General features: G+C 54.8%; 5 protein-coding genes across 7 annotated transcripts in view; 1 reads left to right on the top strand and 4 right to left on the bottom strand.

The window, feature by feature from the left end:
• The window catches only part of LOC126579695 (uncharacterized), a 6,404-nt gene extending 1,390 nt beyond the window's left edge, over nucleotides 1-5,014 (bottom strand). Inside the window, exons 1-4 of the mRNA XM_050243242.1 lie at nucleotides 4,225-5,014; nucleotides 2,540-2,677; nucleotides 366-2,454; nucleotides 1-284 (exon numbers count right to left, since the gene is read on the bottom strand). The exon at nucleotides 1-284 is cut by the window's left edge and continues 1,390 nt beyond it. Of these exons, the coding sequence (XP_050099199.1) occupies nucleotides 1-284; nucleotides 366-2,454; nucleotides 2,540-2,677; nucleotides 4,225-4,625 (2,912 nt within the window). The 5' untranslated portion in view covers nucleotides 4,626-5,014. The remainder of the gene's footprint in view (nucleotides 285-365; nucleotides 2,455-2,539; nucleotides 2,678-4,224) is intronic.
• Nucleotides 1-11,417, top strand: part of LOC126579694 (CAD protein) — a 20,648-nt gene extending 9,231 nt beyond the window's left edge. For both annotated transcript variants that reach the window (XM_050243240.1, XM_050243241.1), the window contains exons 5-7: nucleotides 7,954-10,173; nucleotides 10,281-10,664; nucleotides 10,777-11,417. In XM_050243240.1, coding sequence (XP_050099197.1) covers nucleotides 7,954-10,173; nucleotides 10,281-10,664; nucleotides 10,777-10,974 — 2,802 coding nt within the window. In that variant the 3' untranslated portion in view covers nucleotides 10,975-11,417. The remainder of the gene's footprint in view (nucleotides 1-7,953; nucleotides 10,174-10,280; nucleotides 10,665-10,776) is intronic.
• On the bottom strand, nucleotides 11,410-18,633 carry LOC126579696 (uncharacterized). The gene is made up of 3 exons (XM_050243243.1): nucleotides 17,748-18,633; nucleotides 13,304-13,430; nucleotides 11,410-11,591 (listed from the first exon to the last, which is right to left on the bottom strand). The coding sequence occupies exons 1-3, from the start codon at nucleotides 17,929-17,931 to the stop codon at nucleotides 11,426-11,428; spliced, it is 477 nt and encodes a 158-aa protein (XP_050099200.1). The 5' UTR covers nucleotides 17,932-18,633; the 3' UTR covers nucleotides 11,410-11,425.
• Nucleotides 18,634-19,046: 413 nt separating this feature from the next.
• Nucleotides 19,047-20,178, bottom strand: LOC126579748 (protein singles bar). The gene is made up of 3 exons (XM_050243299.1): nucleotides 19,761-20,178; nucleotides 19,505-19,657; nucleotides 19,047-19,305 (listed from the first exon to the last, which is right to left on the bottom strand). The coding sequence occupies exons 1-3, from the start codon at nucleotides 20,130-20,132 to the stop codon at nucleotides 19,228-19,230; spliced, it is 603 nt and encodes a 200-aa protein (XP_050099256.1). The 5' UTR covers nucleotides 20,133-20,178; the 3' UTR covers nucleotides 19,047-19,227.
• Nucleotides 20,179-21,658: 1,480 nt separating this feature from the next.
• The window catches only part of LOC126580019 (myosin heavy chain 95F), an 11,428-nt gene continuing 10,586 nt past the window's right edge, over nucleotides 21,659-22,500 (bottom strand). For both annotated transcript variants that reach the window (XM_050243848.1, XM_050243849.1), the window contains one exon: nucleotides 21,659-22,500. This exon is cut by the window's right edge and continues 158 nt beyond it. In XM_050243848.1, coding sequence (XP_050099805.1) covers nucleotides 22,264-22,500 — 237 coding nt within the window. In that variant the 3' untranslated portion in view covers nucleotides 21,659-22,263.

Below are 22,500 nucleotides of genomic sequence, written 5' to 3'. Positions count from 1 at the left end.
CTGCTGGTGCGGCGCGGTAGGGCCGGCCGCTCCGGACCCTTGGCGCTCGCCTTCGCCAACTCCTGGCGCAGGCCGTAGATCTTGGTCAGGTACTGTTGCGCCTCCTCTACGCCCTCGTCGTCGGCCAGCAGGTTGCACAGCCGCTCCGACTGGCGCAGATAGATGAGCGCCTGGTTAAGGGCCCGGAACTGGCACGAGATGCGCGCCATCTCGGTGAAGTGCTCGACGAACAGACTGTAGATGAGCTGGCGGCGCAGGTTCTCCATGTGCTTGAGCGGTAGGAACTGCACACAGAGAGCGAGAGAGAGAGAGAGAGAGAGAGTGAGAGAAGAGTTATGTCGCTCGGCGAACGGGCCGTTACTTACCGTGAGATCGATCGACTCGATCGACTGGCGCCGTACCGGCTGTTCCGCCCGATCCTTGCGCAGCTGCTCGGCCACCAGGAAGCGCACGATGCGTGTCCGCTTCCGGCGCGATTCGACCTCCTGCTGGTTGTAGTAGGCCATCGAACCGACCGCAATCTCGCGCTCGTTCGCCGCCGCCTCATCCGAGTCTTCGGCCGCCAGATTCTCGTCCTCGTCTTGCAGCATCGGATTGACGATCTTGAGCGGGTTGTCGATGACGAGGTAGGAGTAGAGGCGCTTCACGCGCAACTTCGGATAGAAGGGAGCGTGCGGGGCCCCCACCGCAGCCGCACCGGTGCTCGGTAGCTTCAGGTTCCGGAGCGCGACCAGCAGGTGCATGACCGGGTTCTCGGTCACCCGGAAGATCCGCCGGTGCAGCTCGACCAGCACGCGCTCCGGCACGTTCTCGAACAGGTTCCGGCTCGGCAGGAAGTAGTCCGGTAGCTTGTGCGTCTTGATGCGGTCGAGCAGCGCGTTCAGGAAGCGGAGCAACGCCTCCCCGAGGTAGTCCTCCGGCCAGGCCGCATAGTTCTGCTCGCACTGCCAGAACAGGTGGGCCCGGAGGTGCTCCAGGCCGAACATGCAGCAACCGAGCGTCTGGCTGGACGACGGTTCGACGAACGTTTTCAGCAGCAGCTTCGCCACCAGGTACAGCTTGATCTGCGTGCTGGACAGGCAACTCTCGAGGTAGCGCTCCGCCTCCGGGAACACGATCTTCCATTCGAGCTGGCGGTACCGGTTCTGGCCCTGCTTCGGCGCGTACCCAACCGGTATGACGTGGCAACCGAACGAGCGCACCTTCTGGATCATCGGGGCCGTTGGCCACTGGAACTTTTGCTTCGTCAGTGGATTGATCTTAACGTCGCGCTTTCGGTGGACCCACTCGGTCGCTTCCCGTGGCCACGGGCACAGGATGGCCGGTATGATCTCCCACTGCCCGCTGTACACGACCGCACCCTTCCAGGTCGCTTCCCGGACGTCCTCGGCCGGGATTTCCAGCTCGGCGGCCAACCGATCCTGGAACAGGTTCACAAAGTACGCCAGGAAGCCCTTCGAGTTGAGGTACTGGCGCTGCTCGGAGTGTGCGTACTCCGGTCGGGCGGGTTGACTGCCTGGACCACCACCCGGACCACCACCCGGACCACCATACAGTGCCGTTAGCTTATCGAGCGTCTCCGACTCATCGTCACTGTAGTAGCCGGTCACCGCCGGTACCTCGACCGGGCAGCTGATGGTCGTGATGGCGTAATCGGGCAGGACGGTTGTGCTGAGCGGGGTGTCAAGGTCACTGACCCCACCAGCTGATCGCATCACGCTCAGCGGCTGGTGCGTGTTGATCGCGGTGATGTAGGCGTAATCGTACTCGCTGCTCGGCGGTGATGTCGAGCTGGTCGACGTCGATGGTACGCCCGGTTTGCCACCCTTGCCACCGCCGGCAACACCGTTGCTCAGCATCGGTCCCTTTGACTTGATGGCGGCGATACTGTCACGGAACTGCAGCTTCCGGAAGGAACGGTTCGCCCGACCGGCCACCATCCGCTCTCGTTCCTCCTCGTCATCATCGTCCTCTTCATCGTCCTCTTCATCATCATCATCATCATCATCATCATCATCATCAAGAGTATCACTATCACTGAGACTGAAGCCATGGCCGGTGGCGGTGATTCCTGTGGGTCTCCGCTGTGCCAACCCGCTCGGTCCCGGTCCCGGCGATCCCAGCGATAGCGCTGCTGCTGCTGGTGCTGCTGCTATCGTGGATGGATTGTTCGGTTTGATGAACTCGACGCTCCGCAGCTTGATGTAACCGTGATGGCACTGGGTGCGGCGACGCCGCACCACCTCACCACCAGCACCCGCGGTGATAGCACCCACCGGGGGCCACTTGAGCTTCTCCTCGATCGTGTCCTCGATCTCGAGCTTGTAGATCGGCGCATCGGTCAGGATGCTGTAGACCGAGCTGTCGCCCGGGTTCGTGATCTCGATGTTGTCGTGCACGATGTAACAGGTTTGGGCGTGCAGGGGCAGCAGCTGGTTCTTGTATGGACCGTGCCTGGGCGGAGAGAGAGGGGGAGGGAGGGGGAAGAAGAAAACGGATTCACTACAGTGTCACCCCGATCCGAACGGGCACAACATACTTGGCGTAAAACTTGACGCGTCGGTCCACTGCCTCTAGCAACCGATCCGGCAGTATCACCGTTTTGCAGTGGCGCGAGGTGCGCCCATTCCGCCGGTTCTCCTCGGCCCGGTTCCGCTCGACCGCTTCCCACATCTCCCTACGTCGCCGCAGGACACGTGACGTGTTGAAACAAACAAACAAAAAAGAAAACACGAATTGAAACCACGCCACATTTTTTGTTAGCGCCATTTCATTGATAAGTGAATGATGATAATGATGATGATGGTGATGATGGTGGTGATGGTGACGATGGTTGGGTAAAACTGTGCGCGATGACGTCACGGCACGTCGACCCCGATACCAGGCGATACAGGCGGTTGTCAGGAGAGAGTGATAAGCGGTCCAGCCGACCAGCCAGCGTGCATACCACAGTGGTGGGGAGGGGTGGGGGGCACCTGGATGAACTATCGGAAGTCCCGTACACCACTACTAGACTCCACTGTATCCAACGCCAACGTACCATCAAGAGAAGGTGAAGTAGGGGCGATAGAGAGAGAGAGAGAGAGAGAGAGAGAGAGAGAGAGAGAGAGAGAGAGAGAGAGAGACCGGGCGTCACCGGTCTAACGGCGCCGGATGGCAACGAGGAAATCACATTTGCGGCGGCCACGCGCCCTTATCTCCCACCAGATATCCCCCGTTCTGTAAACAGCGACGACGACGACGACGACGACTGTGACTGTCGCACTGTCAATCTGCGCTGCGTTGCGCGCTGCGCTGCGCTGCGCGTTGCTCATGCACCTGATTCATTCGCGCCACTTTGCAACACCTCGCTCTCTCTCTCTCTCTCCCCACTGGCACCACAACATCCCGGGAGGAGCATGACGTGCGTCCCAGTGATTTGTTGTTGTGGTTTTCCTTTGCTTTGCCGTGGCCGGTTTTCTCAATGACATTCCAGGCGCCACGGCGAGCGTGCAACAACAACAACCGTCGCAGACAAAACGCTCAAACGGCTGGATGAAGGAAGAGCACTCCGGCCTTCCAGCATCTTATATCCTAATTAATCAGAACATCAAAGGGCATCAATGACACTGAGCTGGCAGATGGTGGTAGCGTCGAGCAAATTACCATCCCGCTTCACCCTGGCGCACTTGATGATCAAGATTCTTCCCCGTTCTATGCCGAAGTGATGGCATTCCTGGCTGCTGCTGCTGTAGAGAAATGGCCGGGTGGTGTGATACACACCGGTTATCGGTTATCGCTACCAATCGATCGAATGAATCAGCTCTATCTGTCTCTTCTATCGCTGGTCTTGCGGGCGCGCGAGCCTTCGATGACGGTGTTGATGGTGATGATGGTGATGTGACAGGGCCAGCCAACGGACAAGGCCACCATTGACGACTCGCTCGCTCGTCCACGAGGACTCTCCTTCTCGAGGTCCTTTTTATGCACGCACGCACATCACACTAGGCACCACTGTACACAGACACAGACGGTTTGGCACGAGGGCACACATACACGTTCAGCAGCAACCACGACGACGACGACGACGACGAGCTGGATAGGCTCCTTGGGTTGAATGGTGTGGAGGTGTGTGTGTGAGTGTATGTTTGGGTGTGTGGTTGTCCAAAAGGATGATTCGTGGAACCGTGATCTGATCGAGGATTGACCCCCTCCCCCCCCCCCTCCCCCCCTACGCGGAAGTACCTCTCGAAGTTGCCGTAGAACTGGACACCGAGCATGAGCTGGTTGAGGACGAAGATGTCACTGTTGAAGGCGAGCTGGTGCTGCATCCGGCGCTTCGCCTCCGAATCGTAATCGTTCTCGTCCAGCCGGGCCTTCGATTTGCGCACGATCGGTGGCGGTTCGGTGTCCCGCAGCTCGTCCAACCGGGACCGTCGCTGCTTCTGCTTCTGGCCCTTCTGGCGCCGTTTCTGCTTTTTGCTCTCCTTTTCGGCGCGCCGCTGCGCCTTCCGGGCCCGCCGTTCCTGCTCCTTGGCCGCCTCCAGGGCGCTCTGCTCGCGCCGCTCGCGCTTCCGCTGCGCCACCGCTTCCGCCTCCCACGGGTTGTTTCCGGCGGCCGACTCCTTCGACTGGGATCGGCCCATCCTGTCCCTAGCCCCGCCCCCACGCCTCTTCTCCTTGATACCTTGCCTTTTTTGCGTGTCCTTTTTTTTTTTTTGGTGCGCTGGTAGTGAGTTCACTGGTCACTACTACCACCACCACCACCAACACGAAAACTACTACTACTACACTAGTACTGGTACCAGTACTGCCGGATTTCGACTCTCGCAACCAACTCCACCTGATGGGTCCTGACTAAACCACATGGCCGGCACTTCTCTTCTACGTCCTCCTTCCGGCCGACCGACCAGACCTTCCTCCACTGGCCACCTCTGTTCCCCCGTGAACCGCGTGCAACTTGGAAGTCCCCTTCCCCCAGGGCGCGGAAACTACTACTCTGGGGACCTGGACACACAACGGTACTCTAGGGAGGCTAAGGTGGAACTGAGTGCGTACACCCCCGACCAAGGCGCGCGCCACCAGACACGCCGCCCCGACGGCACGACGGGAGCGGTACGGGCACACCACTCTCCTTATCACCGTATCGCACAGTATTGGTGCCTAGTTGGTGGAGCAATTGGGAGCGCTAGTGTGCCATGCTTGTGTGTGCGTGTGCTGTTTGTGGAGGAGTTGCGGTAGAAGTAGGTGCTCAGCCCTCGCTTATCGAGCGGGCAACATTCTCAGCCCAGAAGAAGATAGCAAGCGACTGAACGGAACCAGCAGCAGTACAGCTAAACAACGAGTGCCGAAGAGAGCCGAGAAGTTGATTCTGCACGATCTTTCGGTGCACCAGGCGCCCTGTAGAGGGGGGCGGGGGGGGGGGGCAATCACGTAGGCGTTGCTCAGCCGACGGTCATGTCCTTGAGATGTCTGCTGAGCAATGATGCGTCCAATCCCGTCCAGTCCAGGACCCTTTTCTCTGCGATCGGAACTCACTCTCCTACTACTTCATTTACACCTCCCTTATGCTCCTCCTTTTCCTGCGCCGTGTAGAGGAAAGTTGCAGAAGTTGTTGCGTTGCGCCGTTGATGTCCGCGATGCGGTCCGGGCCCCCGTGAATTCAATTACGATGATTGCGGTTCCATCGAGTGGCCAAGTAGCAAACCTCCTCCTACCTCCCCATTCTCGGATGGGTTCGACCCCCCGCAGTGGGGGTGGTGGTGGGTACCGTAACGCGTAACAGCGAGGAAACAGAGCAGGCAGGCACATACTCGGGGCAGGCGAGGCGAGGCAGGGAGAAACAACAACAACAAGAGCGGGAGGGTACCCGAGCGCACCCACAACCCACCCACCAAAAGGCGGTTGGTGCGATTGCGAGGGTTCGATAAGTGATTTCATGATTTTTCAGAACAGACCAGAGGAGACCCGGGGGCCGACCAGTTCCGCATACGGGGAGCACTTAAGAAAATTGATTGACCGTGGATTAGACGGTACGGAATGGCAGTGGCAGTGACAGAGAGGGCCGTAGGGTGACGTAGAGCATCGCCTTTTCCTATGAAGTTAGCCGCCCGCCCGACGAGGCCGATCGACGACCGATCCGACTGGAGTGGGTCATCGAGCATCGGCTCGAGCTAATCCGGAACCACCATCCTATCCAGGGAGTGCGGCACGTGGGGGGCTAAGAACGAACTCCTTTCTGAAAGAGCGGAGCCTCAAGCAGCAGCTCAATGCTCAATCGATGGGGTAGTAGTGGCAGAGTGGCAGGCGGAACCACCTTTGCTGGCTTTGTCGATTCCGATTTTGAAGAGGCCCGAGGGCGCGTTAATCAAGAGATAACCCAGTGCACACGAGTGCAGCTCTCGATTTCTGCTGCGGGCGATGGGTTGTTGCAAAACGCTTCCTCGCCTTCCTCCTTACTCCCGCTACCGCTTGCATCGACGGCTGTTGTAATTTAAGCAGGCTGGAATGGCCAACACCTGAACGTGAGCTGATTGAATGCTTCTAGAGGACAGCGAGAATTTCCCGAGAATGAGCCGAGAATAACAGAGAATGTCGATTGTCAAAATTTTTATGGATTTGACATTGAAATTCTCCATTCTCGGCTCATCGGATCCCATCTCACGGTACCTTCATGGCACGTGATATCGTGTCGCGGTTCGCTGGTAGCTACCATCTCCAGGCCAACTTTGTTTTGCAAAAAGATACACTCTCGATATGCCATTTTCGTAAGGAAAGTAATTTAAAAGAAAAAACGATGCACATATCAACTGATTTCGTGTTTATCCTGTGTTGTATGCTTTTCTCATTGCAAGGAAAACAAAAATATTATCGCGTTTAACTCCACCAACAGGTTTTTACTTTCTTCGGAGCGACACCCTGTAAGTCGCACCGTTTTAATATGATTGATGAAGTTGCTTCACGCTTCTGGGTCTGGGTTTTTACAGGTTTCTTTAGATTGTAGTTGGTTGTAGCTCTTAGCATCAAGAACATTTTGCAACTGAAAAGAACTAAACATTCGATGTTGATATTGATTAACGTTTTAGGGGTGATTCGGTCATTTCTGGCCAAAAAAAGGCTCATTTTTGAAGTTTTTTTTCTGACGTACCCTTCCCTTTTATTTTATTCAAATGTATGGCATATTAAACAACACCATTTGAAGAATATTTAGTTCTTTTTTGAGGGAGATTATTAAAAAAACTTCATCCACGGCATCACATTCAATTGAAGGTGCGTCTGCGAAAAGGTACTTGCCGGTGCCCGTCGTAGCTGCGTGATGCGTCATCAGAAAAATACAAATCGATACTCGTTTGATAGATTATAAGTTTATCCAGCTATACCCGTTGACTTTTGTTTGAATTTCCCATTTTTCGATTTTTGCCAGATTTTTGAAGTTGATGAAAAGTGATCACAATTCATCAAACCGGGTTCGTCGCTTAAATCTTAAGGGTCAAGTCTTTTGATTCGCTTCAAAAACAGTTCCCATCGTAGCTACGTGATGGGTCATCAGAAAACTACAAATCGATACTAGTTTGAAAGATTATAAGTTTATCTAGGTAGCCCCGTCGAGTTTTTGTTAAATTTCGTATTTTTCAATTTTTGGCAGATTTTTGAAGTTGAAAAAGTGATGCTTTTTGTCATTTTGCGATTTTTAAAGATTTGTTTAAAAAAAATTATCAACAATTTTCATGAAGTCTCGACGGGACTATCTAGCAAAGAGTGTACAGATTATGTGTTAAAAATTTCGAATCGACCGGCCCAGTAGTTTTTACGGTACTGGATGGGCACCGACTGTGAAAACGTTGGGAAACGCTTTTCAAAGTAGCGAGCTGCCTGTACGGGCATACATACAACATTAAGCGAAGTAATAGGCTGAACGTGGAACTAAATCGAGCATTGTTTTTTCTCTCCCTTTGGCTCCCTCGCTGCACATAGGTGGAGAGCGTCCAGTGGACTTTTGACGATCTGGAGGCGGAGGAGAGTGCACCGGGCTCCGGTAATGGCACAACTGGCACTAGCAGTATTACCACCACCACCACCACCACCACCACGAGCACGAGCACCACCACCACCACCACGGCCACTAGTACGAGTGGCACCGTTAGCAACACCAACAACAACCAAGAGCTACGCCATCTGGCCGAGTACCTGGCGAACAAGCAGTTCGATCTGGTGATCAACCTGCCGATGAGGGGCAGCGGTGCCCGCCGGGTTTCGTGCTTCATGACCCACGGCTACCGGACACGCCGGCTCGCCGTCGACTACTCGATCCCGCTGATGACGGACGTCAAGTGTACGAAGCTGCTGGTGGAAGCGATGCGACTGATCGGCCGAGCACCACCGATGAAGACGCACACGGACTGCATCGCGGGGCGCCGGATGACCAAGCTGCCGGGTTTCATCGATGTGCACGTCCACCTGCGGGAACCGGGCGCACCGCACAAGGAAACGTTCGCCAGCGGTACGGCGGCGGCACTGGCAGGCGGTGTGACGATGGTACTCGCGATGCCCAACACCCAGCCGGCGATCATCGACCGGGCATCGTTGCAGTATGCCCAGGAGTTGGCACAGAAGGGTGCCCGCTGTGATTACGCACTGTTTGTCGGTGCGTCCGCCACGAACTGTGGCACGGTGAGTGAGCTGGCGGGGCAGGCCGCCGGGCTGAAGATGTACCTTAACGAAACGTTCACGACACTCCGGCTGGCCAGCAGCATTCACCTGTGGCAGGCCCATCTGGCGGCCTGGCCCCGCCGTGCACCGCTCTGTGTGCACGCGGAGCGGGAAACGATGGGTACGGTGCTGCTGCTGGCGTGGCTCACCGACCGTCCCATCCACGTGTGCCACGTGGCACGCAAGGAAGAGATCCTCATGATAAAGGCAGCGAAGGAGCGTGGTCTGCGGGTGACGTGCGAGGTTTGCCCGCACCATCTCTTCCTCTCGACGGCCGACATCGATCGGGTGGGTGGGCCCGGGTGGGCCCAGGTCCGTCCCGTTCTTTGCTCGCCCGACGACCAGCAAGCGCTCTGGGACAACCTGGACGTGATCGACGTGTTCGCCACCGACCACGCACCGCACACGCGCGAAGAGAAGGAATCACCGAACGCGCCGCCCGGGTTTCCCGGGCTCGAGACGATCCTTCCGCTGCTACTGAACGCGGTCAGCCAGGGGCGGTTAACGGTGGAGCAGCTCATCCTCAAGTTCCACCGGAACCCGAAGCGTATCTTCAATCTGCCCGACCAACCGAACACCTACGTCGAGGTTGACTTTGACGAGGAGTGGACGATCCCGGACCGGCCGGCACACTCGAAAGCCCACTGGACCCCGTTCGCCGGGATGCGGGTTAAGGGGCGCGTCCACCGGGTGGTGCTGCGTGGCGAGACGGCCTACGTCGACGGTGTCGTCCTGGCTAACCCCGGTTTCGGTCAGAACGTGCGTGACTGGCCGGTCCGTAAGCTACTCCCGTACAGTACCCCCACGGCTGGCGGAACCTCACCGGAGCGCCATCTGCCGGCACACCTCGAGCCCGAGCTCGAGATGAACGACGAATTTATTCGACTGCTGATTGCGGCCTCACCGGAAGCCAAGGTACAGGCAACACCACCGACCAAGGCGACGACTACTCCGGCCGTTCACTTTGGTGCACCGGGAGCACCGGGAGCACCGGCACTGGCACCATCGCCAGCACCACCACCACCACCACCAGTCGTTTCACCTGTTCCGCGGGTTCGTTGCGACTCTAGTGGTGCCGGTACCGCCATCCGGTCGGTGCTGGCATCCTCATCCGATCTAGGCACACGGCACGGCCTCGAGCTTAACCTGATCGGTCGCCACGTGCTCACGGTCGACATGTTCACCAAGGAGCACCTGAACGAGCTGTTCCATCTGGCGCAGACGATGCGCTCGCGTGTGGTTAAGGATCGGCCGCTCGATGATTTGCTGCGGGGTAAGGTGATGGCGTCCATCTTCTACGAGGTGAGCACGCGGACGAGCTGTAGCTTTGCGGCCGCGATGCAGCGGCTCGGTGGCCACGTTGTTCACGTTGACGAGTCGTCATCGTCGGCGCGGAAGGGGGAAACACTCGAGGATAGTATCCAGGTGATGGCAGGGTATGCGGATGTTGTTGTCCTGCGCCATCCGGTACCGGGTGCCGTTGCGGTAAGTGCTGTCGTTCTCCTCGTTCTCTCTTTTTTTCGTTTTCTGTATCGCTTTCTGAACACTTTTATCCTCTCTCTCTCTCTCTCCCTCGTTTTCTGCACTGTTAGCGAGCTGCTCATCACTGTCGCAAACCGTTGATTAATGCGGGAGATGGCGTAGGCGAACATCCAACGCAGGCCCTGCTGGACATCTTTACCATCCGGGAGGAACTGGGCACGGTCAACGGGATCACCATCACGATGGTCGGTGACCTGAAGCATGGCCGCACGGTCCATTCACTCGCCCGTCTCCTCACGCTGTACGATGTGAGCCTCCGGTACGTGTGCCCGGCCGGCCTAGAGATGCCGGAACGCGTCCGGGAGTTTGTCGACCGGAAGGGTATCGCGCAACGGCAGTTCCCGACCGTCGAGAGTGCGATCGCCGACACGGACGTCCTGTACATGACGCGCATCCAGCGTGAACGCTTCGCCACCGATGAGGAGTACCAGAAGGTAACACGCAGACTCTCTCTCCCTCTCTCTCTCTCTCTCTCTTTAATCTATTGTCGGTTAACTTCTCTCTCTCTCTCTCTCTCTTCCTTTCTCCTCTGTTTCACCGATCCAGTGTTGTGGTCAGCTAGTGCTGACACCGCAGGCGATGACGTTCGCGAAACGGCGCATGGCCGTACTGCATCCGCTGCCACGTGTCAACGAGATCAGCCCCGAGATCGACAACGATCCACGGTCGGCGTACTTCCGGCAGGCCGAGTACGGCATGTACGTGCGGATGGCCCTGCTGGCGATGGTGCTGGGGCGCTGCTGAGGACGTCCCTCTCCCCACTCACCTCCCCCCCCCCCCTCATACCTACCCTCATGCCTTACAAATACGTCTACGAAGAAGGGTGAACCTATGCCGCAATGCGCTCTGACGTTTCGTTCCGTTTATTCACGTGTTTAAGGACCTCCTCGGAGGTCGTCGACCTACCCTATTATATTATACATATTATATTATACATACATGTGTAGAGAGCCGAAAAATCGGGATAGAGAGAGAGAGAGCGAAAGAGGAAGAGAGAGAAAGTGAAGTGCCCGGCCCGGTGCCAGCCGGTGCCCGACATCCAATCCTGCGCTCCGAGCGCTTTGCATGATCCCCCACGTTTCTCTCTCTCTCTCTCGCTGGTGCGGCTGGCTAGTGGAGGGACTGTGACCCTTAATAATGTCCAATAAAGCTATCTACCGTTGGCTAAGCGCCACCACGCAGCCTCAGTATCGCGTCACATTCGCGTCACAACAACATCGTGCAGCTCGTAGTCGTTGGCGAAGGTAACGCAGCGCGACACCTGCGGCTGGGACTGTGGTTGGGTGTGGGAGGAGAGCCTTTGCGAGATGGTCGGTATCGGATTGGTGTTGGTGTTGATGATGGTCATCTTCGTATGAGGACTAAAATGGCAAAAGAGTTTGGTTGGTTAGCGTTTGTGTTCAAGTTCAGGTGCAGAATATGGTGTACAGTAGTGATGGGCGCTCGGAATCGCACCCACGATTCCACTCCGATTCCACGGCTGCAAAAAAACCGAATTGGATTCCGTGCCCGAGTCGACTCCGACCCAGATCGATTCCTGGAATTTCGGGGAGGAAAGTGCGGCGCAGCGCAGCGCAGTGACTGTGCTTCTGCTTTGGTACGCTATTCGCAGCGTAGTTGTTGATAGTTTTGTTTTAGTTTACGGCTTTGTTTACGCTTTCGTGGCCTACCTGCTGCTGCTGCTGCCTGACTCCCGTTGTTTTAGTAGAGCCAAGGTCAGGTAAACGTTGATCGTGACCTTGATCTTGAACATTCCAGTAGAGAAAGACGCCATCGACCACTTAGCCATGATCAAGGTCAGCCTACCCACAGCTTTGGCCGCGTTACAGGTACCGATCCCCGAGTCGATTCCGGGAATTGAGTTCAATTGTGGGGAGGGGGGCGGGGGGGAAGCTCGGCGCAGCACTGTGATTGTTCTTATCGGCTTTGGCGCCATTTCGCAAATTTGCGCTAATTTTTTTACACTAAAAAGTAGTTAGTGGCTTTTCTGTTTTGACAATGGTATGGTTTGACCATGAAAATTAAGAGCTAATTGCTGCAATCTCCCACAACACTCGTTGTTTAAGGGGGGACTTCAGTATTTAATTTGTTTTTTTTTGCAACACATATTTTTAACATTTTTCCCTGGATGCTGAACCTTTCAAGAACATTGGGTAAAAGTTTTGGATGAATCGAAGCAAAACTGACAAAGATAAAAATGTTTGAAAATCCGCGTTTCATACAAGGCTCCATGCAGCACGTTACTTTGAAGAGCGTTTCTCAAAAACAACGTTTTCAAAGACGGTGCCCCTTGTACCGTAAATACTACTGGGCCGATCGATTAAAGATTTTACAGTTAATCTTTACACTCTTTCCCAGGTAAGCCCGTCGAGATATCATTAAAATAGTTGATACTTTTTTTTTAAATAATTATGTAAAACTCGTGTTTCTAGGCAAAATGACAAAAGCATCACTTTCATGAACTTCAAAAATCTGCCAAAAATCGAAGCACATGAATATCAACAAAAACTCTCCAGGGCTAGATAAACTTATAATCTTTCAAACAAGTACCCATTTGTATTTTTCTGCTGACCCGTCATGTCGCTACGATGGGCTCCGGAAAAAGTACCTTTTCGCCGACATGGCTACCAAAATTTGATGCCACGGATTAATTTTTCAATGAATGTTGCTCAAAACAATGTCAAATATTCTTCAAAAGTTTAAGATAAATATGCCATTTACGTGAAAAAATAAAGTGGAATGGTTACGTCACAAAAAATCGTCAAAAACGGGCCTTTTTTGACCCTAAAATACCGAAATTCCCCCTTTAATACATAAACAGGACTTTTTGCATAAGAAAATGTCTGTTAGCGCTATCCTAATGTGAGTATTTTTGTTTGAAAGGTGCATCTTCGAGGGACTTTCAGTTCAAATTTCATAACATTTGGTTCACTGGAAGCATAGTTATGGGGCCTGTAAAGTGACAGTATGTTTCGGTGGTCGGTCACAATCTACCGGAATCGCCGGAATCGTTCGGAATCGGTTCCGGGCTGAGGCCCGTTTTGCCCATCACTAGTGTATATATGTACGGTACCTTCGCTCCCGGCGTGTGATGAATGCGATCAGGATGATCAGGATAATCAGAGCTACCAGTACGCCCAGCCCGATCGCGGCCAGCGTCATGTTCGGATGTGCCTCGCCGTCCATCGAAACCATGGGTACTAGAGAAAGTGAAAGTGAAAGAGAGAGAGAGAGAGAGAGAGAGAGAGAGAGAGAGAGAGAGAGAGAGAGAAAGTACAGTAATCAGATGTCCACGTTATTGCGTGGCCGCGCAATAATCCACCGCCATTGCCAAGAGCTCAAAATGGAAACCTTCCCCTTATTCATCGAGCAGCAGCAGCAGCTGAAGGGTAGTAGTGTCTAGTAATCGACGAAATCCGTGCTCGTGTCAGTGCGGTCGTTCGCCCAGTGAGTGACGGATTGCCACCCGCCCCGGGCAAAGGATTAGCGCGCGCGCGCCAGGGGGGAAGCAGAGAGACGCCCGAGCAAAACTGTCTCAATTAATAGTACCGATTACCGTATCCATTAACCCTTCTGCTTCCCTCAAAACGGTAAAGCAAACTCAAACACTTCCCTTCCACCACAGCTCTTCCTCTCCCGTTCATCCCCCGACGTCCGGTATCTCCCGCAGACCCACCACCACCCACACACCTCCACGGTTCTGTCCTTCGCGGTCGCAAGTCCGCTCGCTCGCAAGGTCTTCCCCGTTTGCGAGTGTTTGCGAAATTGAAAGTGAAACCAGTCACCCCAACCACAACAGGGTTGGGGACTGCTCTCTCTCTCTCTCTCTCTCTCTCTCTCTCTCTCTCTCTCTCTCTGTCTCTCTCTCTCTCCCTCCCTCTGTCGATTGGATCTTCATTTCAATCCCATGCAGCAGGTTGATTGACCTTTCGGGCCGCGCTAAGTTGGTAAGTCGAGCTTGATGTATTGATTTGCTTGCATCGAATCGAATCGGAGCTCGCTCAAGGCCCCCACCGGGCCTCTCTTCCCACCATCAGCCAAAAGACAGCACCTTAATCTGTCCGCGTGTCTATCTCTCTGAGCCCGTGGACAGAAAGTTCTGATGGATCTAGTGCTGGAGTGCTGGAGGCTGCGCGACCGCACCGCGCCCGGTTCAAGGTCCCCAAAGCAACCCCCCCCCCCCCCGCCTCGCGCCTCGGGGGCCCCAGAAAAACGGAGCACATTGCGGCTTTGCTGGGCGCGTACCACCTCGCGTACTCCTACTTCTCCTTTCACTAAGCGTGGCCCGTGGCGATACCGTTAGCGCCTCACTCGGCACCAACTTCGAACGGAACTGGAACGACGACTCAATTAGATCCGTTTGCACCCCTCATTAGCCATGTCTGGAGACCAGAACCAGGACTGGTTTGGCGATGGATGGAGCGTAGTGCCCTGAAGTGCGAGAACGAATGTTGCTGCTGTTGCTACTGATGTTGTTGTTTGGTGGCGGGCTCGAGCCACATCCAGCAGCGACCTTATCCGACGCGCGATTGACGGCACGTGATACAGGGCCTCTTGCCCCTTGGTAAGCGGTTGGAACAAGTCGGAATGCCCCTTTTTTTTTAATTGTCCACCCAAGCAAGACCCAAGATCTCACTCTTACAGCGTCTAGGGGCGCTGGAAAGGCTCGATAGAGAGTTTCGTCTCAATTCGGTTTCTTTGGTGTGACTAGTTGGGAAGTCAAATGCCAGTAAAATGCCAATGGTCTATACCTGGGTCTAAGGGAAACCTGACAAACAGTCGCGTGTTTGCACAGTTGCAAAACAGGTAGCAGGTTGCAGGAATTGAGACCGACACCAGACCGTCTGAGTCTGAGCAGGCTGAACGGCATTGGGCGTGCTGAACTGACCGACTTCGCCTGAAGTCGAAGTCTTTGCACAAAATTAAATGAAAGCATTAGCATGACGTCCTTTCCGGGGGGAGAGGGGGCAGAGAGAGAGAGAGAGAGACTGGAAGCTACCAGTTGAATAGCCTCTTAGAGAGCGCTGGATTAGGCTCGAGAACGTTCGAGAGAACGCCCTCAATTGATCACTTAATCTGCGCACGTAGTCGGCGCACCGTCGGTTGATGGTTTGTTGTTTTTTTTGTTTTTTTTTTGGTGAAGCAAGGGGTGTGGGGTGGCGTCTCGCAACAAATTGGGAGGTCGCCAACTTCTTCCAGCACGTTCCAGTAAATCAGGCAGCGCGCGGGCACCGAATTGTGTCCCACTTTTCGCTCGTTGACTCGCCTGCCCAGATCTCCGCTACTCCAAATCCCGATCTCGCGTTGCGTTATTGCTGCCGCTGGTGCTCCTCTCTGGACCGGAAAAAGCCATCATCATCAGCAGCAGCAAACGGCATCAGAATGATTCGTGCCGATCTTTTCATGATCGGCGTCAGCTGGGTTACGTTCGATGGCGCAACGTGCCTACTTCGTGCCTCTCTCTCTCTCCCTCGCCCGCCCTTCCCTGCACCATCATCATCATCATGCAGAAGAAGCGACTAGAACGAACGATGATAGCGGCGCCGCTGGTTGATTTATAAGTTACCCCAACCCCCCTCAACAACACCACCACCACCTGCTCGAAAATGTCCCATTGTTTGTTTGCTCGTCATGCTCCCGAAGCTCCCCCGTTTCCACCTCCTCCTTCTCCTCCTCCTCCTTCAGCTCCAGCGTTAGAGGAATGGAATGAAAAACATGGCGCGTGCTTTTCCGCCAGAAATTCCGCGGGACGGAACGAAGCGGTGCAGTGGTAATTGCGAGCTCACTTCCTCCAGCCGTCCGTCCAGGCCCTCCTTTTACTTCCTGCAGCCCCCCCCCCGCCACCCCCCTGGTTGGGTGGAAGGAGAGATGATCGCACGAGATTGATTGGTGGGTGCAGTACAGGGGCCGGCAAAGGAAACGGCCTGGCAGGTTGGCACACGCAGTTTGTCTGTTTGCTTGCCCCGAGGGATGCACTGCACCCGGCTGCCCTAGCACCCTTTGCAGTGAGGGAGGTAACGCTTGATTATCGGTTTGCTCTGGACGATTCGATAATCCCCTTGATCATTTCCGCCAAACGTGGCGACCTGGCGGGTGGCGCGGTGGCGTTACGAGCCAAAGTGACGATGACCATACGATAGTGGGGCCACCAAAAATCACCCCTACAGCGGACGGGTTGCAGGAAAGGGAAGGGGGAAGAGACAGCACGCAGGAGCTTGGCGAGATGCGACGCAACATGCTCGATGGCAGTCTGGCGCATCGAGATCGCGATACGGCGGCGCTCGCTCACGATTGCTGATTGATGAAGGGGTGTGGCGGGGGGGGGGGGGGGGGGGGGGGGCGCCAGCTGAAACGCATCATTATTAGCCCGCCCGCGTGGGGTATGAGTAATGGGAGCAATGAGTAATGTCTGTGTGCCTGCAACAACCGACGATGCAACCCAAAGCGATGGCGGCCGAAAAGCGATCGGGCACAGGGGAGGTGAGGAATGATACGGTTGCAAAAGAGGCGAGCATCATCAAGCGAGTCGAGTATCAGCCACAAGCAGTGCCAACGCCTGTGACGAATAGCGACCCCCCCCCCCCTCCCCGCCTGGGGCCGGAGGGAGGTGATCCACTTCCATCGTGCTGCTGGTAGCGGGGAGAGCGCTCGGGGATTTCTGTACCAAAAACCATGTACCAGCGCTCGACGAGGCTTGGTTTTTCCAGGTGCCCACCAAAGGGGTTGCGTCCTTGCGGCAACACTTCCTGCACCGCGGCCATGACCATCGGCGGCGGAGGACCATCCTTCCGTAGGGGGACAGGTGTGCGAGAGGTGGCGTATGTATGGGACGCACGACACCCCATTCACCCCCGCCGGCGCCAGAAACCGAACGGAGCGGAGAATGTCATTGCCGCGAGGCGAGCAGCTCCCGCTCCCGCTCCAACTCCAACTCAAAGTTCCCGCGTGAATCCGCCCCTAGCGGGGGGAACACAGCCACAGCGCAGACTGCTGTTGTGGCAGCGCACCTGGCTTTTGCGGGACAGAGAGAAGAAAGGGTGCTGCAAAAAAAGGGCACACTATTGCTTGTTGCTGCTAGCGTGGCAGCATTCCGTTTGTGAATTTGTCAAACGTAAGCACGCGCGCGCGCGTGCGCGCAGTCCAGCGCATTGTTGCGCACTGCCACCAACAACACCCCCCGTTTCATCATGCCTTTTGTGCGGTGTTGGTGCGGTGCACTTTCACTCCAAAGAGCCTCAAATCGGCGAGTTAATTGATGCGAGCGATTCCTGGCGATCGATAGACGAGGTGCTTTAAAAAGAAGTAGACGTTGAGGCGTTTCAGTGACCAAGTGTGGGTAAATGTGGAGGGGTAGAACAGCACACAACAAACACACAAACACACACCGCACAGATTGCCTTGAGATGTTCTGACAAAACTTTCATCGGCGGAGGTGCTTGCTGGTGCTACTGCTGCGCTGGCCTTGACAGTGCTCGGGTTACGATGCGCTGCCACTTTACGCCTTACAGCCGCCTTACCTTCGCTCTCGTACTGTTGCTGCTGCTGTTGCTGTTGCTGTTCGATCAGTTTGGCGGCGTAGGCAACCATTTGGGCCAGTGCACCATCGTCCTCACCAGCGCCGCCACCCTTCGATACCTCCTCGGTCTCGGACACGGCCATCAGCATCCGTGGTGCAGCCTCCTGATCACCTTCCAGCGCCATGCTGCTGCTGCTGCTGCTGCTGCTAACTGGTGGTGATGTGCTTAGAAAGCGCAGAGCGGAGGTCACTGACGTGCACAACGCCCAGTGGCCCCTGACTTATCTGGGCCACCCGCACACACGGGACCACTATTTATAGGACGCACGGAACCGCCAGGCCGCTGCGGCGTTGTCCGTTTGTCCGTTTGTTGATGTCGATGAGGTCTTGACGCTGCTGGCGCGTACGAAACCTGCGCCGAGTGTTTGATTGTGGTACAGCAACGAGTTGATAACACACAGGCACAGGTAACACGGGGGAGTCCTTGTGCGGCCACACGCCACTCTCGCGGAGAGCAGCCTGATCGGTGCCAATCGCGTTGCAGGGGCGTCCGCACCGTACGCACTACACTTCCTCCTTCCTTCTAGCCACACGCTCGGAATACCGATACGGATAACAGCAAAGCACACAACACAATGGGCCACCACTGGTACACGACCGGAGAGGCCCGGCCTAGTAAACCCTTCCGTAAACCCAGGTTGATTAGCCGCGCTAGCTGCGTGCACTAGCGGCCGTTAGGTGTTGGTAGTGCACGTCGGTTTGTTGTTGCTGTTTTTTTGTTGTGACGTGACGCTGGCTAGCTGGCTGGTTCTGTTTGTTGCTCGCGCGAGTACGCGATCGAGCGAGCGAGCGAGCGCGCGCGTACGATTGGATCAGGCAGGCGTCAGGTGCAGTGTCCGCTGGTCGACTGAGATGCTGATCGCGGTGGCATACGGTAGAAATACACGCGTGCGCGCTCGAGCACCGCACCATACCGCGTCCTTCTCATTTCGCTCGCTCCGACCGACCAATCGACCGACTGACTGACTGACTGGCTAGCTCACCGCTGGCTGATTCGCTTCGATGTCATCACGCGCTCGCTCGTTCGCTCCCCCCGTCTGCTTGTCTCTGTCTGGTCTGGTCGATACTTCTTTCACCATTCGATCCGGATCATAATGCTGACTACCGCGGTTGACAGAGCAGGGCAGGAGTGAAGAATCGATGACATTGATTGTAGAAGGATCCCGGATCCCAGGGTGGAGCAGTCCAGGTAGCCCACGTCCAGATCGCAAGGCTCTTCTTTTATTCCAAAAACCCCAAACAATACTTTTTACATTTTCAATTTATCTTACACTAACTGCAGCAACACATGCACACATGTACCATACACACTCGAACCAGGAAGCGCCGACGCACGGCTGCCATGACTGCTGGAGCCTTCTGCTTCTGCTTCTGCTTCTGCCATGACTGCTGGAGCAACATTATCCAGTCACCACCGCGTCTCACGAGTATCCCTTCAGATGCCGGAAGGCAACGAATGCGTCCACACCGTACACCAGCCCCACAATACCGCCCATGTACTGTGTGTGTGAGAGACCGGATGGAAGATTAATGTTTTCGATCGATGTTCGTTGTTGTTGTAGAGAAGAAAAAAAATAGTGACGAGAAAAGGGGTTGAGAGGATTAATGAGAGGAATTATCCGGCGCCATTTGGCAGTAAATTGGCTTCATAGAATGGGGTTTCCTATCCTAGCGGCTACGCAGGACTCGGATACTCACATAAACGGCCGTCATGGCGGGGTAAGCGCTATGGATGCCACCGGTGTTTTTGAAGATCAGAAACTTCGGATACAGAAACACATTTACGGCGAAACCAAGGTACGAAGCGGCACTCAGGTACATCGCGCAGGCAAGCCCATTATACACTACCTCCTGCCAAAGAGAGAGAGAGAGAGAGAGAGAGAGAGAGAGAGAGAAAGCGCCTCGGTTACTAGCAATCACGTGTGACCACTGCCAAGTCCGACAGGATTCTTACAAAGATGGACTGCCGCACCAGGTGGAAGGTGCGAGCCGAGATGGTGTAACATAACAGGAGCGTGCTGGTGGTTATGAGGAAGGCCGAGCAGCAGGTGAGAAAACCGAGGAACGCCTCACCAATCTCCTTGGCCGTGTCGAGCCCAAACTGGATCAACATGGTCTGGCAGAACCACCCGAGGATCAGCTCGAAACACTTCAGGATACCGTTCTTCGACAGCAGAAAGTGCAGATTAACACACGTGCAGACGCGACAGCAACCGATGCGAATGCCACGGTTCTGCTGCTCGTTCAGATGGCCACCGCGGCCCACTCCGGCACCGGTACCGGCACCGACAGCGCCCGCCGGCATACGGATCACGGCGTGCGGCATCACTGAACAGACTGAGGTCGGCTCGTCGATGACTGTCGGCGCGACACCAACTCTGTGCTCGGTTGTGGTGTGCTGCGATCGGTCGAGACGCGAACCCCCGCGAAGAAAGAGCATCTTCAGCAGCAGCAGCAGCAGCACCCCTCCTAGACGAGCGTCACCTGCCCGCCGGTAGGCAACCAATCGGTGCGTGTGTGTCACCAGCAACCAAGCAAAGGCGAACCAAAGCACAACAACAACCGTTACTGCTTGTAGCAAACCCCCCGGGGCAATGAGCGAGCGAGAGCGGAAGCGGAGCGAGAGAAGGCAAAGAAAATCACAGGAAAATTCTATTTTCAGAGACCCCTACAGCGACCAACGCGGCACCACGGTGAAGACGACGACGACGCTAGCACGCATGACGCTGCTCATCACCACCGCTACTTGCGAGCTCTGGACAAGATGATCGCGGACTCGCGCCGAGTTTGCGTCTTCGGTGAGCTCTGAGTAGGGTGAACATCCTGAGTAGGGTAAGCATGCCTGTGCGCATCCATGTCAGAGGGGACCGGGACGATTGCTCGCCCCGCCACATGTGCACCGTTTGAAGATCTCGGCGCACACGTACCGGCGTCGATCGCTTGGTCTAATTTATTGTTTTCCGTTTTGCGTGTTATCTCTCTCGCACATACCGCCATAAGGAGACTTTTCCTTTCAACGGCTGGTGATGGAAATGAGGGAACCGCGGTCCCCCCTGCGCTTAACCGTCTGCCAGCCGCGGCTGTTTATTTATATTTACAACGTAGCATGCGAGGTTCATCGTACGCCGGAATGTGCCGCGATTGATGGGCAGCAGCGGTGCATGCTTGTCCCCTTGGTACCATCACCGCGGTCTGGCAGTTTCCGGTTACAACCGTGCTCCGTGATGCACAATGACGAGGCCGTCTGGGTTTTGTTGTGCGTGGGTCTGAAGGGATGCCGGCGTTATGCGTTGGCATAGGTTCACGCCTACGTCGCACCGGAAACGAGCAAGGATTCCTGCTGAATGGCGTAGACTCGTAAAGCGATGGAAACTATACAGACGGCTGCCCCCACTATCACGGCTCACAATCTCGGCGTTCAACGGTGTTTCTGGGCGTCTGTGTTACACGGAATAGTTTATGCTTCATACCAATGGATTAAACTACAATTTTCATCATACAGATTTACAAAATGGGAAAAATTGTACGGCTACCATTTGTTTACTCTGGTGCGTCTGTGTGCTGTGGCTGCAACCGATTCTTGGTTTGCGCTCATTAGACCATGAAAATGGGCATCAGTCGGAAGTGAACTTCCTGTACGTGTCCTCTTCCAGTACGTGACCCATAAATGGTTGGCGTGCACCACTACGAAAACTAAACGGCAACAGAACACATTTAAAAAAACGAACGACCTTTTATACGCGAGCTGCTTCATCGAAGAGGTTGGCTAGGACAGAAGTTCCTGAGACTTGGGTCCAATATGGTTGCAGGAACCGGCAGGTTATGTTTCGAAAGTAACTAAGTAACTCATCGTTGTGATCGATAATTAACTTTTATCATTTTATTAGAATAATAGCAGTTAAAATATATGTTTATTTGTATATTCATAACTATCTCTCCTCTCTTTCCTCTATTTGCCGGTCTCACACATTTTTGAAATTATAACAATTGTTTTGAATGGAAACCACATTTCGCAAGCTTCCATGGTTAGCTGCGAAGAAGGAATGTTGGTGAATTCATATATTTAGCTACAGGAAGAGTATGCATTCACCGGTGCACCTAAAAACGCGTCATTTCCCAACACACTAATACGTAATCTGTTTGTTTTACTAGATGATTTCTTTTCTCTTTTCTAAGGTCGAATAAAAAGGCACCTAACCAAGACACAGCACATTCCACACAGGTACGTACCGCATCAACAGCGGTGTGCTGTTTGAATTTGGTAGCTAAAGTGTAGGATACAAACAGTCAGTGAATGAATCGGTTTGCGGGCGGGCTAAACACGAAGAAATACGTTTGTTTGAATAAGAAAATGGAATAGCTACTGTTAAGATACTGGGCGTATCAGATCGCAGTAGCGAAAATAACGGAGCGAAAATAGGCTGCTCATTACGTTAGAATTGGTCGGCCGAAAGATTCTACAGCTTCTTCACGTTCAGTCGATTGTACGGTTTGCCACCGTGTTGCTCCCACTCTCTGTTGAACTCGTGCTCAAGTATCTCGGCACCACGCTTTCGAGTCAAGGCGGTTTCCTCCAGGCTTAGCTCGCACATCTGCATATCGTCTTTTCCAGCAACCAGCAGGATCGGAGGCTTGTCCGCGTGCAGCTCCATTTGACGAGCAACGTACTGTCCGTCGAAGTGTGCGAACCACCA

This window comes from Anopheles aquasalis, chromosome Y, assembly GCF_943734665.1.
Source record: "Anopheles aquasalis chromosome Y, idAnoAquaMG_Q_19, whole genome shotgun sequence".
In the NCBI taxonomy this organism is placed as follows: Eukaryota; Metazoa; Arthropoda; class Insecta; order Diptera; family Culicidae; genus Anopheles; species Anopheles aquasalis.
This window is presented reverse-complemented; position numbering and strand designations above follow the sequence as displayed.

Bases quoted from the DNA above. Each gene is read 5' to 3' on its own strand.
- LOC126579748 (XM_050243299.1), bottom strand. From the start codon at position 20,132: ATGCCGCACGCCGTGATCCGTATGCCGGCGGGCGCTGTCGGTGCCGGT. The intron at 19,658-19,760 runs GTAAGAATCCTG...TCTCTTTGGCAG, and splicing joins TGGTGCGGCAGTCCATCTTT to GAGGTAGTGTATAATGGGCT. The intron at 19,306-19,504 runs GTGAGTATCCGA...TCACACACACAG, and splicing joins CCGCCATGACGGCCGTTTAT to TACATGGGCGGTATTGTGGG.
- LOC126579696 (XM_050243243.1), bottom strand. From the start codon at position 17,931: ATGGCGCTGGAAGGTGATCAGGAGGCTGCACCACGGATGCTGATGGCC. The intron at 13,431-17,747 runs GTAAGGCGGCTG...CACTTTCTCTAG, and splicing joins GCAACAGTACGAGAGCGAAG to TACCCATGGTTTCGATGGAC. The intron at 11,592-13,303 runs GTACCGTACATA...TTGCCATTTTAG, and splicing joins ATCACACGCCGGGAGCGAAG to TCCTCATACGAAGATGACCA.